This window comes from Schistocerca nitens, chromosome 1 (assembly GCF_023898315.1).
Source record: "Schistocerca nitens isolate TAMUIC-IGC-003100 chromosome 1, iqSchNite1.1, whole genome shotgun sequence".
Classification (NCBI taxonomy): Eukaryota; Metazoa; Arthropoda; class Insecta; order Orthoptera; family Acrididae; genus Schistocerca; species Schistocerca nitens.
Window position 1 is genome coordinate 1,181,810,866 of NC_064614.1, and position 16,615 is coordinate 1,181,827,480.

The window sequence follows — 16,615 nt, forward strand, 5'->3', positions numbered from 1 at the left end:
TGACTACTGAGGTCACTGATATGGAGTACCTGGCAGTAGGTGGCAGCACAATGCACCTAATATGAAAAACTTATATTTTTGGGGGTGTCTGGATACTTTTGATCACATAGTGTACCAACGAAACTCGTCAATAATTTCAGACTGCTGAACAGTACAGCAGGATTGGATGGATCAAAGTTTTGCATTTGCTTTCTCTGAAACGGGATTTGTGTAGTTAATCTGCATTAAACTGCTCCAACTGGATACTCTTAGATGTCTGCCAGTTTTAACCTGTTGCAGTGATTGATCAATGATGATGTAATCGACTAATATTGGCTCTCTTCATTCAGATTACATCACAAAATGGTATTAACAACTTATCTGCTAATTTGTTTTAGGAAACTGTAAACTTACATGGAGACAAGACAGGCTGGTAAGTACTTATTGCCTCATTGTGAGGTAAGCCTTTCAGAGTACTTCTCGTAAATGGTTCTACTGATGTGATCAATGCAAAACTTACATCAGGATTAGCATAAAAGTTAATAAAGGTTAATGTGCTTATTTAATTACTTTATGACTTTCAATTGTGTTTATGGGTATTTTGAATGGTATGTTTTATGGGAACACATCACAAGTAATAAATAGCTGTCCACAACAACCAGTGATGGTCGCACCTACAGGACACTAAGTCTCTTAACTGACCCATTTCCAACTGCCAGGCAGTTTGCAATGGGAGCTAAACATTGCTGATCTTGAGGTCTCTACAAACTTCACATTATTCAATAATAAAACATCAGAATTACGTCATAATCAGTTAATAAAGGAACAATCCAGAAAGATTTTGTGTTAAGTTTAATTGTGAATAATAACTACAATAATAATTTTGACAGAGATGGGAAACACTGATGTGATCTAATGTATGAGGTATTGGTTTGGTGAGGTTGGGAAGGAAGAGCAATTTACTCAGACTCTAGGTCGAGTGGGACCTGGCCATTGTCAAGACCAGAGGAGAAAAAAATGAAGGGAGCAGCACCAGGAAGAGGAAATGCCAGCTAGACTTGGCTCAGACAAACAAAGTTCTATAAGAGCCTCCTCTCTCGATTTCGGAAGGGAATGAAAGAGGAGTTTCAAAAATTAGAAAAAAAAATTAGAACAACAAATGGTGAGGGGCAGGCCACAGAGGACCCAGCAGTCTGTGCACCTCTGCTGTAGAACATGCTCAACAAGTGGCTATGGCTGGCCCAAGGCCATTTCTCTGTCCATTTATGTACCTAACCAGTTTAGTGGTGGACATTCTTATACAAAAATCCAAGCAAAGAACAAATGTTAGTTGGTAAACAACATGCGTCATTTTACATGTTCCTCTGCCTTTGATGATGTAGGACATTAGTGTGGCTGTAGCAGGTGGTAGTGGGTGGGTGTGGACCGGGTGTTTAACGTCCCGTCAACAACAAGGTCATTAGAGACGGAGCCCAAGCTTAGATCAGGGAAGGATTGGGAAGGAAATCGGCCGTGCACTTTCACAGGAACCATCCCGGCATTTGCCTGAATCGATTTACGGACATCACAGAAAACCTAAATCAGGATAGCTGGATGGGGTTTGAACCGTCATCCTCCCGAATGCAAGTCCAGTGTGATAACCACTGAGTCATCTTGCTCAGTCTGTTTTGGGGAGATCTCAAAGTATCGTACACTAATTAAACTACACATTTTCGTAGTACACAAATGTAAATTTGAAAACCACCAAATATGGCACTTTACTTTTTTCATACACTTAGATTAACATGGTACCTCATTGTTTTCCTCTTTCAGCCACTGGGCAGTGGTACAGATCAGGCTCGCCATAGACTTAATTTCACAAAATAATATTGAGTAAATATTCTGTTCTACTACCAAAACATTTCTGAGGGACATCATGTGTCCTGTGCTGCTAAGAGTCGGCTGAAGTGAACCACGCAAGTGCCACGTTATTTTGCTTGCTTTTGATGCTGTAGTGTCATATTTGTCAGTTTTTGTTTTTACATTTATGTCTTACAAAATGATACAGTGTAACCGACGCAGAATTAGAGATCTCTCCAAAATGCAATGTCTTCAGAACAAATTCCTACAAAAAGAGTTTTGGTAAATACAAAAATAATATTGAGTCATCAGTGGATAAAATAGTTACATCCATTCCGAGTTAAAATGATTTGAAGATGGATTCATTTTTATGGGAAAAGGCATTTTTAAGGCTGAAACTAGCAAACTATTGAAAAATATGAAGTAACATACTTCAGGCAGAGGTGAAGGAAAAGTGAAATGCATTGCATTGCACCCAAACTAGGCTGCTAACTCTTACAGCATCCGTGTGTGTTCACAGCATTAGGTTCTTGTTTCAAAAGAAGTTCAAAAAAAATGGTTCAAATGGCTCTGAGCACTATGGGACTCAACTGCTGAGGTCATTAGTCCCCTAGAACTTAGAACTAGTTAAACCTAACTAACTTAAGGACATCACAAACATCCATGCCCGAGGCAGGATTCGAACCTGCGACCGTAGCGGTCTTGCGGTTCCAGACTGCAGCGCCTTTAACCGCAAGGCCACTTCGGCCGGCGAGAAGTTCAATAATGATCAACTCTATTAATGACGACATGCTAAAGAGCCTGGAATGGTAGGTCTCTTCAGTGTAAATATTCTGAAGGGTGTGGTGGTATGTGTTTCTATTCAAGGTAGTACCATTTGCCATTTCCTTTTTACTGTGCAGATGAAAGATGGTCATACAAAAACCTTAGTTTATGGTGGTATACTGTGCACACAGTTTTTTTTGTTCATGTGCAGATATGAAATGCAAATGTATGTACTTTATAGCCACAAGGCAGGACTGAAGGTGAGTGTTTTACTGGTGGGAAGGAATCATTTACACGCTGACGTTGTCACTTGGGGGTGCTATGGACATCAAAGAAGAAGAGGTCAGGATAACAATGGCTGTTTTTCCGAAAAGAAAATCAAAAGAAGACTGTATGTAATTGTTTAATTAATTAATTCTTAACTTTGGGATACTAACAATCTGTCTGTTGATGAGTTTTGTTATTAAGGACTTAGCTGTGAATGTTTAATTGATATGGTGAAAATGTTATGAACACTGTTAAACACAGAAGCATTCTGAAAAGAACTGGTTATGTGATTTCGCAGCTAGTGGGTAGCCAACATAATCTTCGATTATCAGATTGCTTTCATGTAGAGGGTGAAGAAGCTCAATACAAGTGGCACTGCATAGAAGGACCACAACTTCGAGGAGCGACACAAGTGCATAGAAAAGATTAAGAAAAGGGTAATTATGAACAGAGACTGACAGATCTCAGTATCCTACTCTCCAGTAGTGAATACCAGTGAAAACATTTTGTGTGGTGACCACGAAATGAAAGAAAAAGGCACTGTGATAAGGCTGTGGTGATGCAAAGAAGAATTTCACCACAAAATCATCAGGAAATAGAACATTTCTATGGGCAACAACAGTAAACAGGGTTAAAGAGAAGAGACGTACCTGAAATATGTTATCACAATAAGTGAGGAAGATATTATTTTGTGATAACCAGATAATTAAATAACAGCAAAATAAACAGAGCAAAGAAGATCTGTAGGAGAGAGTAACCTTTCAACATTAAAAGTGGTTCTCATATGTCAATACTGGCTCTAAGATTTAATAAGTCATTTAAATGGAAGTCTGCGAATGGTTTCAACATTTACAAGACTGAGAACAGTTCCTGATGGCAACACTCCATCAACTCACAGTCTGTCGGCAGGGTGGTTCAGTGCACCAACAGCACAGACTACAGCTATGAGACATCTGATGCAGGCGTTGCATCGCATCACACACACAAGAAGGCATGGGTTTCATGTTGCTGCACAATATACAACAAACTAGGGGAGTTGCGCCATGTACAGTTGACAGCTGTGTGCACTGCTTCACATTGTGGCTATGTTTACTGGCAGTATTACATTCTTGTTTAAAGGGATACAACATTTATTCAAAATAGTTAGCGATATTGAGTGCATAATCTCAACATTGTAGTATATGCCTATCACTATGAGTATGAATACAAAAATGTTAAGTGAGATTTTGGATACACTGAAACAGCTCAATCAATTAGATGAACTGTCTCACAATATAACAACAATGTTGAACAATAGACTGGTAGGACAGCATATGACAACACTCAAAACAGACAGAAGAACTCAAAAAGAATGAGATTTTCACTCTGCAGCAGAGTGTGCACTGATATGAAACTTCCTGACAAATTAAAACTGTGTGCTGGACCGAGACTCGAACTCGGGGCCTTTGCCTTTTGCGGGCATGTGCTCTACCAACTGAGCTACCCAAGCACGACTCACGACCGGTCCTCACAGCTTAAATTCTGCCAGTACCTCGTCTCCTACCTTCCAAACTTTACAGAAGCTCTCCTGCAAACCTTGCAGAACCATCACTCCCGGAAGTATTAACATAAATGAGATTTGTGATGTCAAAAGGTGTAATATAATCGACAGGTATACCTTCACTTTCAACGTAATACTTAAAAACAAATGCAGTACAATGTAAATAAAGAACACAATTTAAAAATATTAAACCATCAGAAAATAACACTGAAATTTGCGTTAATAACACACACAACTGGACAGAAAATAACACTCAATTGGTTAAAAAATAAAATGATTTCTTCCTGTGCCTACTTGTTGGTTGGTTTTATAAGAACTGAGGTGGATGCGAGTTTCAATGAAGTAAGGGTCAACATAAAGGAAGTTTGGCTTCCAATGTGGAGTATGACGATGCGAATGAGTCAGGAAAAGGAGTTAAGCTGTTGCAGAAAGTGGATTAGTCGTAGAATGAGATCTCATCAATAGTGACATGGAGGGCTCCTGGTGGGTGAGTCCTAGGTGTGTGTGGTAACTTCCCTGTAGAATGGAAATATGTTTTAATCGTTATTTATTTCTAATTTCTGCTACCAGTCACTTTTTATGTTTAATCTAACATAATACAACGCGTTTCAAACATGTTCTGTTCATCTTCAGGTGTTTATACATACATACAGAGAAATGTTACTTAAAAAGAAACAGTCTTAAACTAGATTAATCTAGAACTCTTTGTCCATTGTTTGTTACTGTAATGGCTGGTGTGGCATTTTGAGGGGAGGAGGGGGGCAGTGTATGGCTAGAAATCTGAATCAGTGATGTCTTCTTCTGGTTTTCTTCCTTGTGGTTGACTATGTATGATATCACAGCCTGTATAGGATGCAGATAGATTTGCATCAGTTATGTATTACGAAAATAGTGTGAAAGGCTTTTATATGTTTGATGAATTGGAAGTATTTCTCTACTAGTGCTAATATGCCTTTGGAAGGGGAAATGAAGCCTGCTGTAATGGGACAACATGGACGATTTTTGTGAATTTTGGAAAGTAGACAGAAGGGACGGACACCTTGGTAAGGAGGGCAAAAGAATTCCCAGAACAACCTCTCCGGCCATCACATGGTAGCAAGTTTACAAGCCCCTACTAAACTCATTTCACTCCCCGGATTGCTTAATTTCACTATTTATTCCACTTACCATTTCTCTTCAGCTCAATCCACAATTACTTCTCAGTTTGCGATATCTTATCTGGAATGAAATTGGCACATTACTTACTAATGTAATATCTTTGATCTTTTACTCTGATATCTGTCCTCCCATCTTTTCCTCCGCTCATTCTCACAAGCGGGCTTGACTCAACATGGGCATCTCAGTAACTTTCTTTTCCTCCTCAGACTTATTCCTATTTTTTCACTGAAGAGACAACTAAGAGTTGTGAAAGCTAGAAACAGTTTTCTCACTTTTAAATGTGTCTCCGTCAATACTGGTATTTTGCATCCTGACAGGTACTGGCCTGCCATTTGTTTCCTTGTAATTTTAAAGTTTTCTCCAGTGAATTTTCTTTTTGATACAATTTGTTTAATAAACTGACCTTGCAAAAAAGCTGCAGCCCCATTCCGGAGCAGGGTGTTGATCTGCTTCAGGCCTAGGTCACGAGAGTGAAGACCTAACCGGATCAGAACCCTCTCCAGGCTGGGTGTGAAGAGCGAAGGTGCAGGTGCTGGCACCAGGAGCAAGCCACAACAAGCTTCAGGCAGCCCCTCCACTTCTGCAGCAGATGCAACCACTCCACGTGCCAAGGGTGAGCCTATCATCGGCAGACACAGGCAGTGGTGCAAGAGCCGCAGCCAGCCTAAACTGAAACCATAAATTAGGTTACTATACATTAAATTATACACACCTCCTGAAGACAAACAACAGAAAATCTAGGATGGAGTAATGACAATATTATAAAAAGGACAGATTGTTACTCGCCATACAGTGGAAATGCTGAGTCACAGATAGACACAATAAAAAGACTGCTAAACACATAAGCTTTCGCCCAAAAAGCCCCTTCTTCTGAATTAGACACACACACACACACACACACACACACACACACACCACACACAAAATTGCAACCTCCACACACATGACCATTCCTCTGGCTGCTGAGGCCAGACTGCGAACTACTATGCATGATGGGAGACGCAATCTGGGTGGTGGGGGTAAGGAGGAGGCTGGAGGGATAGCAAGGTAGGGGCGGGGGACAGTAAAGAGCTTCTTGTGGAAGAATACAGGGATGAGGTGGAAAAAGCTATGGCAGTTAGGTGCAGTCAGGAGGTAAGACAGAGGGTGCAGGACGGGCAGGGTGGAAAAGGAGGGAAGTAAAAGGACTGTGGATGCATTGGAGGAATAAAAGGCTGTGTAGTGCTGGAATTCCACTATATAGTGAGTAGCAACCTATTCTTTTCATAATGGAGCAGAAGCAGCATTATGGGTTACAGTTTTAACCGTATTAACATCATCATGACATTGATACTCAGTTCAAAATTATTTTAGCCTTCACAGTTGCATAAAAAGTATTGGGTGAGGCTCTCATGGGTGGCACAGTACACACTCAGTGAACCTCATGAGACCTGGAGCTCCAGCAAACAACAGTGTTTGCCAAATCCTCATAATCATCATTAAAACATTTCCCACTTGCACTAGGCTTTACACAACTTATTATCCTGTATGGTTCTCTGCTGCACACTGTGATTTTGTTTTTTTATTTCTTAAGGAAGCAGTGGTTACTACTTTTTGTTGTTACCGTTTTTTTGTATATCATATTAAACACTGACAAAAGCAAGTTTGTTGTTACAAATGGAAATGTATGAGATTGTTCTATTGGTGGGAGGAGCGTTTTAGGTCAGTGGAGAGAAATACTTTGTGTGTGGAAGTCTATTAACAAAGTGAGCAAAAATAGCTGCTGCAGATATGAACATAAACAAAAACAATGTTGTCAAGATTGGTAAGGAAATACTTCACAACAAAGAGGAAGCTAGAAAATATCTGAAACTGGAAACTTTGAGGGAAAACACCCTATCAATACAAAAATTTTCTAAGTACATCCATTTGCTGTGCTGCAATACATGACATATTATGATTGAACCACAGGTAGGAAAATTCACCACTCTGTAAGTTATAAACCTTAAGGAAGCAGGTGTCTTTCAAGGCAGTCTCAGATTGTCATTTACTGTTCAGTACAACCTGGTTTCTCAATATGGACATTTCTATAGCCTTATGCTGCTGGTGGAGAGAGAAGATATAACCACATGACAGATTAGTAACGAGAACAACAGAGAGTGATCTGTCCCTATAATGAAATGCAGCATGTGACCATTTAGCATGAGTGGACCATTATGTGTCACATTAAATTCAAATTATCTCGTATTTGAGGCCTCTGACAGTTCAAGTTTAAAGCATATGCAAATATTATTTAATCTTCAGATTCTGTTTGTGTAATATATACACCTAATCTCAATAGCAAGAAAGTTTGTCACTTGTCAAAAATTTGTCATCATGAAATGGATTTTTGTAAGCTCCCTGTAAATCACATTAAAAAATATGTTTCTCTACAGAAAGCTGAAATGAAAACACAGTGCAAGACTCACAGAAAACATTAGTCCCAGTTCCATACCTACACACTGAATGCTTTGTGAGTTTTAATGAGTCGAATGAAGCATAATAATATTCCTGTGTCTTATGCAAGTAGTGGCAACTTATCCCCCATGTGTCCTTCCAAACTATGAATCCTAAAGTAATTTTGTGTGAATTAATGAAAAGAAGAAAGTGCAGATGCAGGCAAATACAGCTGTATGAATGAATATGTATGTATGAATGAATATGTATGTATGTGTGTGTGTGTGTGTGTGTGTGTGTGTGTGTGTGTGTGTGTGTGTGTGTGTGTGTGTGTGTCTGCGATTTCTTTTCTGATGAAAGCTTTGACTGAAAGCTAATGTGAAAGAGTCTTTTTGTTGTCCCTGTTTGCAACTTGACGTGTCGTCTTTCCGGTAAGTAGCAATCTATATTTTCCTTATATTGCTGATATTACAAATCAATAAGAGCTACAGGTTAACAGAAATCAGAGGTAAACAACATGAGTGTGAAGTGTATGATGGGACAAGAACTGACTTTTAAACAATAAATAATTATCAAATTGGGACAACAATTATCAAATGTAAGATAGGCATTATAGTATTAACAGCTGACAAGCAAGAGGGCAAAAGAAGAAGAACAAGGAGGAGGAGGAGATTTTGCCAAGAGCAACTAGTAAAACAGTATGGGGAAAAAAACTTGTTATCAAGTATGAGAAAAGAAAAGCATCAGTGATTGTGAATGAGATAGAGGAGTAACAATATCAATAGAGAGCCATGTATTGTCCATTCTGTGGTCTCCCACAGAACAGACCTCTGTCTCTGTGGACCAACACTTCCAAACTACTGTCTGTAACCTTCCACCCTACATTCAAGGCACTGCTCATTTCTTTCACTGCCTCTCCACAGTTCCTGTTTCATCACCACCTGACTCCTCATTGGCCAATGGACATGCGACACTCTTGCACACCACCATCTCCCATGCCCTTGGTCTTGTGGTTATGGAAAACTACCTTTCCCAGCACCATATTGATACTAAACCCGCCACCTCTTTTCAGAACATATATTGAATTTTTTCAGAATATATATATTGAAATGTAATGGGGAGATTAAGCAGTTCTGGCAAACTCCTTTTATAATTAATATTATTCTGACAGTTGACCATTGACATGGATACCAGTATTTTGGTTCCAGTATAGATTTCCAATCAATCGGATGTAACAACCATCCGGCCCCAGTTCGTCTAAGATATCCATCTGTTTTGCCTTGTTGAACAGTATTAACAGCTTTTTCATGACTGTTAAAAACAAGCATACACATCAACATAAACATGATGTCATTGCTGAATCAATACTTGATAACTGAGCAATATCTCCTAAGTCCTGAAAACACTTTTGACTACAAACTGAGAGTCTCCAGTGCTCTCCTCACATGTATGGTATATTTTCAATTGCTGTATTTCAAGGAATAACTTGAGCGCATAACTCACTAAGCTCATCATTCTGGAGTCACGGTAACATTCTGCATTGGGCTTTTTGGGAAATGGACTGGTCACGTGGTATAATTCTGATTCGAAATATACTATTGAATAAACCAATTGGTATGGAAAGAGAGAGTTCATCCTTGAACAGCTTTTGTACTTCAACATCCATTTTGTCAGACGCTTAATCCTTCCCATTATCAATATTGTTATGGTACGCTCTACTTCTGCTCTTGCGATAACCATATCATCACTCTCGCAGACACCATGATAACTCTGTTGTCACTGAATTGGTTTTCAATCTGTTCCTTTGCCTCACACAGTAGGAAGTTGCCCACTTTGTTTATGAGGAGCCTACTTTCTCTGCTTTCCCTGCTGTAAATCCTTGCTGCCTGCCTTACTTCCTCATACATTCTGAAGGAGTCAGGCTTTGCAATCAGTTCGTCTATTTCTCGAAATGCCTTTCTTTTCTGATAAAAAGAAATATCCATTAGCTGTAAATTTTCTTTGCAATAATAAAGTAAACATTTTTTTTATCAGACTCTGAATGTTACTTTGTGCTTCTTAATGTTCAACTCTACTTCCAATTAGACAACAAGATGATTTGCCATGGTTTTTTCTCGAAAGTTCCATTCTGCACTGACATTAAAATCTCTTCCATGATAGAAACAATTGTGAAAGTTCTTAAAATTTTTGTATGGGTAGCTGAAGTATCATTAAAATAGTGAATAGGCTCTATTTGGGTATAAGTATATTTGAGTAACTTTATCAGGTCATCCAAAGCATGTGCACTGCATCCGTATCATGCTGTAGGTTATCACAGATTATGATGCAGCTGATACTTTTTAATCTTCCATTATATTTGTAGTAAATAAAAAATGGGTTAAGTGGTGCTTCACAATTCTTCCAATAAGATCCTTTAACCACATCTTTAACGATCAAGCAGTAACTACCAGCAAAGTCAATCAATGTAATCAAGGTGGCCAGTTTGAGACCTTCTATGGTTAAAAAAGTCACAATTTAGGTACTAGTTCTTCAATCATTTTTTCCAGTGTCTAATCAGTGCAAATCCATTGCTAAAATTGATTGTACTTGAAGGTCACTATTTTCTAGTTCAAATGCATCTTACAGGTTTTTTCAGATCATCTGTTCTGGACTTTCTATCTGTGACTGATTTATAGCTTTCTCATTACAAGCAACAGATGAGTTTGTAGGCAACATCATTTAATCTTCATTTACTAGGCTGTGTGTCAACATTAGTTTTTCATTCTTATGTATTGTCACACAGAAGCTTTGTGTGAATCTCCTGCAAATACAGTAACACCACTTTGGACATAATTCACAAATTGTTGGAAATCTAAGTCCATGTCCATTTCAGTTTCGATGATCAGCAAACATTTCTTTCACTTTACACAGTAAAGGTACATCTGCATCTCTGTTTCTTTGCACTTATTTGAATTAACAGTCCTTTTTTTTGCTTGGATCGATTTGACTAAAGTATTAAATCTACAAAAAATTCTATAAGTTTTTAACTTACTTTTTTCGGAAGCTTCTTTCCATGCTTGCTTATCGCATATGCCAAGATTTCTTTTTTCCCCTTCAATTCTTTGTTGCTTTTGTCACTTTATTTAAACAGAAAATTCTCCCTTGGTCTTTTTAAAGTACCAGCTCTGAGTAATTCTGCTTTAGGTTTCTCCATTTCACCAGGATCAAATCTGCAACTGTTGCAATTTCCTTTATAATATATCATCTTCAACCTTATGCATCTTTCGCCGTGTAAAGCCTCCCCCCCCCCCCCCCCTACTCAATCAAATCACTGAAATTTCAATGGCGATAATCCAACAGCCTTAAGATTAAAAACAGATCTCCAAAAACTTTGGTTCCATCAGCTGCATTTCATTAAGATGAAATTAACATCTGTGCAGAAGGAATTTTCATTTCATAGCAGAATGTGTGGCGATTTGAAACTATCTGGAGAATTAAAACTGTGTGCCAGACCAGGACACATGCCTGGAATCTTTTGCCTACTGCACGTGCTCTACTGATTCCGCTATCTAGGCAGGGCTCACAAACCACCCTCACAGCCTTACTTCTGCATTAGTAGTTCTTCAGTTATCTTCACAGCAGTTCTTCTGAATATCTAGCAAGGTGAGTACTCCTGGAAGAAAGGATATTGTGGGTTCTGGACAAATGGCTTAGCAATACTGAGGGGTTTTAACATCTGTGAAGCTTTCTTTTAGAAAAAGTCTTTTCTGCACTATTTGTGTTCTATTATTACAACATAACTATCTAAATATTTATGTATGTGTAAGAGCAGTACCTCACAATGAACACAAATCTGTGCAGCTTCATCGAAGCATAAACCAGCTAACTGATTAAGCTGGTCTTGTTCTAAGGAATATTGTTTTGCAGCTTTTAGGTATTTATGGACTTTGCAAAAAAACAGAATCGTTAATACTTTGAAAGCTGCAAGGATTTAATGGCCCTTTGTTGACATCACTACCACAAATACACAGCTGACATGACTACAACAGGTTTCATTTCATTACAATGCAGTCCAGTAACCTCTCTTGAAATTCTACAGTCACTGTCCAGTATAATTCAATACTTCACTGAAGCTATGTAAGACAATAATAATTCAAACAGGTTTTTAAAGGAGACTAAGAACAGAAATTTTATTGATCACTAAGTAAACAAACTGTATTTAACCTGTTCACTGCTGTTGGCATGTATATATGTCCTACTACATCATCCCCCAAGTGTTGTGGACGTGTATATGCACACCACTTGGATTCTTCTACAATGCTACGGTCGTCTGAATGCAGCCTGAGCTGCGATCTCTCACAACTATGGACAAGTTACTTCCATATATCAGTGAATATAAATCTTTCGAGTATTTATCATACAACATATGTGTCTCATTGCGTGCTATCATTAGCATAAAACCTCGTTTCAATATCTTGGATCGTTTATGAGCTATGATGATTGTTAAGACCACATATTTCATGATATGCAAGAATGTGAACGGATGCATCATGCACAACTGTCCTTTAGAAACACAACCCAACAACTCAAGAATGAAATAAGATATTGTTCTGCTCTCAATTTTAACTAAAATTTCTATATCTTATTTACATTTCATTCACTGAAATGTATGAGCTAAAATCAACTATAAGCAAAATTTATGCAATGCTTTTTTACCTCTGTGAACTATTTAAAATTTCATGCAATGCTTTATTTAATGTGATGTAACCCAGTAAGTATGGCATAACAAAGAGAAATTCTGTTCCTTATCGAGTGAACAGTTTTCAAAAAGTCACTATTTCAAATTAGCCGGAATGCTGTCTCTCAGCACAGGCACTAGCATTTGGCAAGCACTACAGCCATAACAAGAGCAGCATCAGCACAGAACACAAAGAGCTCACCTATAGCAGTGAAAGGGTTAAATCTACTGATAAAACCAACAAATAAAGTCAAATTTTTGCACCTTAACTAAAACGATATACAACCAAAAATAGATGTATCTGGTAGCCTTTAAAGTGTCTTTTTGGTTGTCTTAACAGCTATAAAAATAAGATGTAAATTTTAAGACACTATTTCAAATACAGTAAACTCTTGATTATCCACAGCAATTGGGGACTTGAAAATCATGGATGATCAAATTTCATGCATAATCCATAATTATAGTACACAAAAATGCATTTGGATTGCCCAAAAATATAAATTAATTTCAATATCACAATTAAAATCAGTAACTAATGTTTATAATAGATACTACTTTAACATCACAGTATATGTGAAAATTTTGTACTTACTACGAATAGAGTACAATCCAATCTCACATTACCTTACACTACTTTGAAATAAAATACTATACATCTCTTGCAGTGTTTGAGGAGCACATTGCTTTCTACAGTTGTGTTGTAATGTGAGATTATCGCTCGGTCGTAACTACTCCCAGGTTGATGGAAAATTTTCAGCAGGGGGGAGGGGGAGAAAGGGGAGAGAGGTGGGAGAAATAGGCAGTGGATAATAGAAAGTATATTGTATAGGGTAAGAATGGTGCATTTGATAGTTTTGGGAAAGCACATCATAGTGAATACATTTGTAGGTAAGTTCATGATTCACTAACTTCCTGACAGGCAGGCAGACAGACAAAGTTCTGAAAATGATAATTGTTTTAGTGTCTCGTACTCACTGCCTATTCACTGCTAAAACATGAGGAAAAGTGGTTGTGAGAAAATTTGTTTTATTAATCAAAAGTAGTGTCAAGATGCACCTTACAGAATCTCACCTCTATTACATCAGGAACAACATATTGCCAAATTTTAGAATTTAATTGCACTGTTCCCTTACCTAAGAAAGTAACCCTCATGAAACTGGCCCTAGTACATACACCAAGTTATACATGGAGCTGCAACTCGATGTAAGTCGATGCAAGCCGCTTAGATATATTCTGTACACATTTTACCAAAATCAAAGATGGTCAATATAGAATGCCTGAGTCACTCTTCGGCGAGTATCCCAGTTTAGATCCTGATGCACTGAGCAACTTTTTTTGTTTCCCTTGAGACTCCTAATTCAAACAATACCTTGAAAATATTATTCTTGTTTATTATTTGCATGCAGCTTCCCTTTTTACTACAATAAAGCAATATTATTCTTTTCTCTCACTTGAGTTTTTAACAGTACATCAACAGCACAGATATTAGAAAAATACCAATCCACTATTCTGCTGTCATATCAATTTTCTGGTACAATATATAAAAATTATGTTCTTAACACAAGATGACTAAAATAACAAAGTCTGACATGCTCCAAAGAAAGTGCAGAGGTAAGGGGGGGGGGGCATTGAGGAGGGGGGAAAGGGAGGACGATATAGTGAAGTGACGGAATATTATTGGAAGATAAAAAAAATTCATACTGGATTATATTCCTTAGATGGATGCAACAGAGAGATAGAGAAGGCTCCAGTACCTTGATTTTGTGAGTTGTTCCTCATCAGGCACATCCATGTTCACTGTACGGAAAGCAGTTTCCCCAAAAGTAGTTGAACCAAGCAAGCGAATTTGTGAGAGTCCGATGTTTGAAGAATCGTGAGGTTTATAAAGTCGAAGCAGCACACTGGTGACAATTTCTGGCTGTGGCAGATGAAGTCGTATAAATGTGAGCCCGCTGGTGGGAACTGGGGGACACACAGGCACTAGACCGACACTGCAGTCGCGGCATACTTCCACTGCTACTGCTGAAGGGCACGCTGAGAAAATAACCATCAACATTATAAGATGATGTGTATTATAACTTACACAATAACAATTATGTTTCTTGATATTAACCTTCAGTAAGTGAGCTCAAAAGATTAAAGGGGATATAAGACAATAAACAGAGAACACATCCATGTGCATATTATTAGAACATTTACGCCAAGTACAAATATTATTAAGTTATGAGCTGCTGCAACATTATCAAGTGCAAAACAACAAAACTGGATAAGAAAATTTTAACATTACGTAAGCTGTTAATAAAAGTTTCATTAGTGGTCTGTCAAACTGTATAGCACAAAATCAATATAAGAATCAAACACTGGATGTAACAAATACAATAACTACTCGACTATCCCACACAGCACTTTTCTTTTTTCTCCATTTGAAATTTTAAGAGAGAAAGCACATTTTACATAAATTATCTGCTAATTCATTTGGTTTAAAGGGGACCACTCATCAAAAAGCAGAAGTGTTGAGTTGTCAATAGACAGACACAAACGAAAAAGCTAGCTATCAGAGTTGTGCTGAACACGCACACACACATTTATTTCATTTGCTTTGGGTCGTCTGCTCCTGGAAGCTTTAATACTACTTCCTTCATAGAGAAGCTGATATCCCCAAAACCTATGCAATTCTGGTATCAAACTGTACCTTTATAATACTCATTCATTCGAAATTTCATATTGCTCAGGACAGTTATGCCGAAGAATTTACATTACATCTACCAAATATTCTGTCAGTACTTGGAGGAACATAACCACTCCTTCAGGTTTATTGTGTGGCTCGGTCCCCGGTGGACCATCTCAGAGAATGTCTCATACCAGACCAGTGTTGGTAGAGTAATGGTGGTGTACGCGTACATGGAGAACTTGTTTGGGCAGCAATCGCTGACATAATGTAGCTCAGGCGGAATAAGGGGAACCAGCCTGACTTCGCTGAGGCAGATGGAAAACTGCCTAAAACCCATCCACAGACTAGCCGGCTCACTGGACCTCTACACAAGTCTGCCGGGCAGATTCATGTCGGGGACCAGGCACTCCTTCCCAGCCCGGAAAGCCATGCATTAGACTGCATGGTGGGCGGGCATTTATAGTATAGTTTATTGTGAACTAGCTTTTAGCTTTTTAGCCTTAAGTTGTCTGAGGGTGGCCTAAAAAGCCAACAGCTGGTCCTTGTGGAAATTCAATAATGTGTAAAAACACTGTGTATTTCAGTTTTTTAGTGTCTAAATTACATTACTGGGTATTGTACAAAATAAAATTTGGACAGTAACCAAGTAGCAGACTTACTAGCAAGTGATGTTAAATGGGGCTGCAGCTGTACCTCCTTTAACAGAACAGCACACGGTAATGTGAGAGTAAGCTCCACCCAGCTTTCTTCAGGGTAAAAGTGATACGACCACGCAGGTGTCCGAGCACGTCGGTGAGGTGGTGCCGACTGGATCAGCACGTCAGCTGGCTGTGCCGTTAGATTACTAGCACTGATGTTACCTGTCAAAGAAAAAGCACTCCCACATCACAAGAATTTTTATAGATTGCTCCCTTAACATCGATAACACCTTGAATTAGCTCAAGAGTCATTTAAAGTAATGTCAGGATGTGTAATAAAAATCAGTGTTTCGACTTACCTAAAGGTGCGAAGTTGAGTAAGCCTTCATAGGTTTCAATAGGGTTTGAGAGTTTTTTGCCAGTACTTGTACTTGCTGATGGAATATGACTGAAATGTTGCATAACCACTGAGACCATACTTGGATGAGAGTTTATTAAAGCCTGGTTGCTTTTGACCAAATTTTCACATATTACCTGCAGAAAATTTCAAGAATATCAACACAACTATGACACGATTTTTAAAAAAGCTGAACTTAAAATCCATGAACAAATCTTCAGTAATTGCA

General features: G+C 38.4%; 1 protein-coding gene across 1 annotated transcript in view; it reads right to left on the reverse strand.

Annotated features, from left to right (window-relative positions):
* LOC126233282 (baculoviral IAP repeat-containing protein 6) overlaps positions 1-16,615 on the reverse strand; it is a 321,293-nt gene that overhangs the window by 90,661 nt on the left and 214,017 nt on the right. The window contains exons 47-50 of the mRNA XM_049942854.1: positions 16,349-16,523; positions 16,011-16,211; positions 14,435-14,714; positions 5,952-6,217 (exon numbers count right to left, since the gene is read on the reverse strand). Coding sequence (XP_049798811.1) covers positions 5,952-6,217; positions 14,435-14,714; positions 16,011-16,211; positions 16,349-16,523 — 922 coding nt within the window. The remainder of the gene's footprint in view (positions 1-5,951; positions 6,218-14,434; positions 14,715-16,010; positions 16,212-16,348; positions 16,524-16,615) is intronic.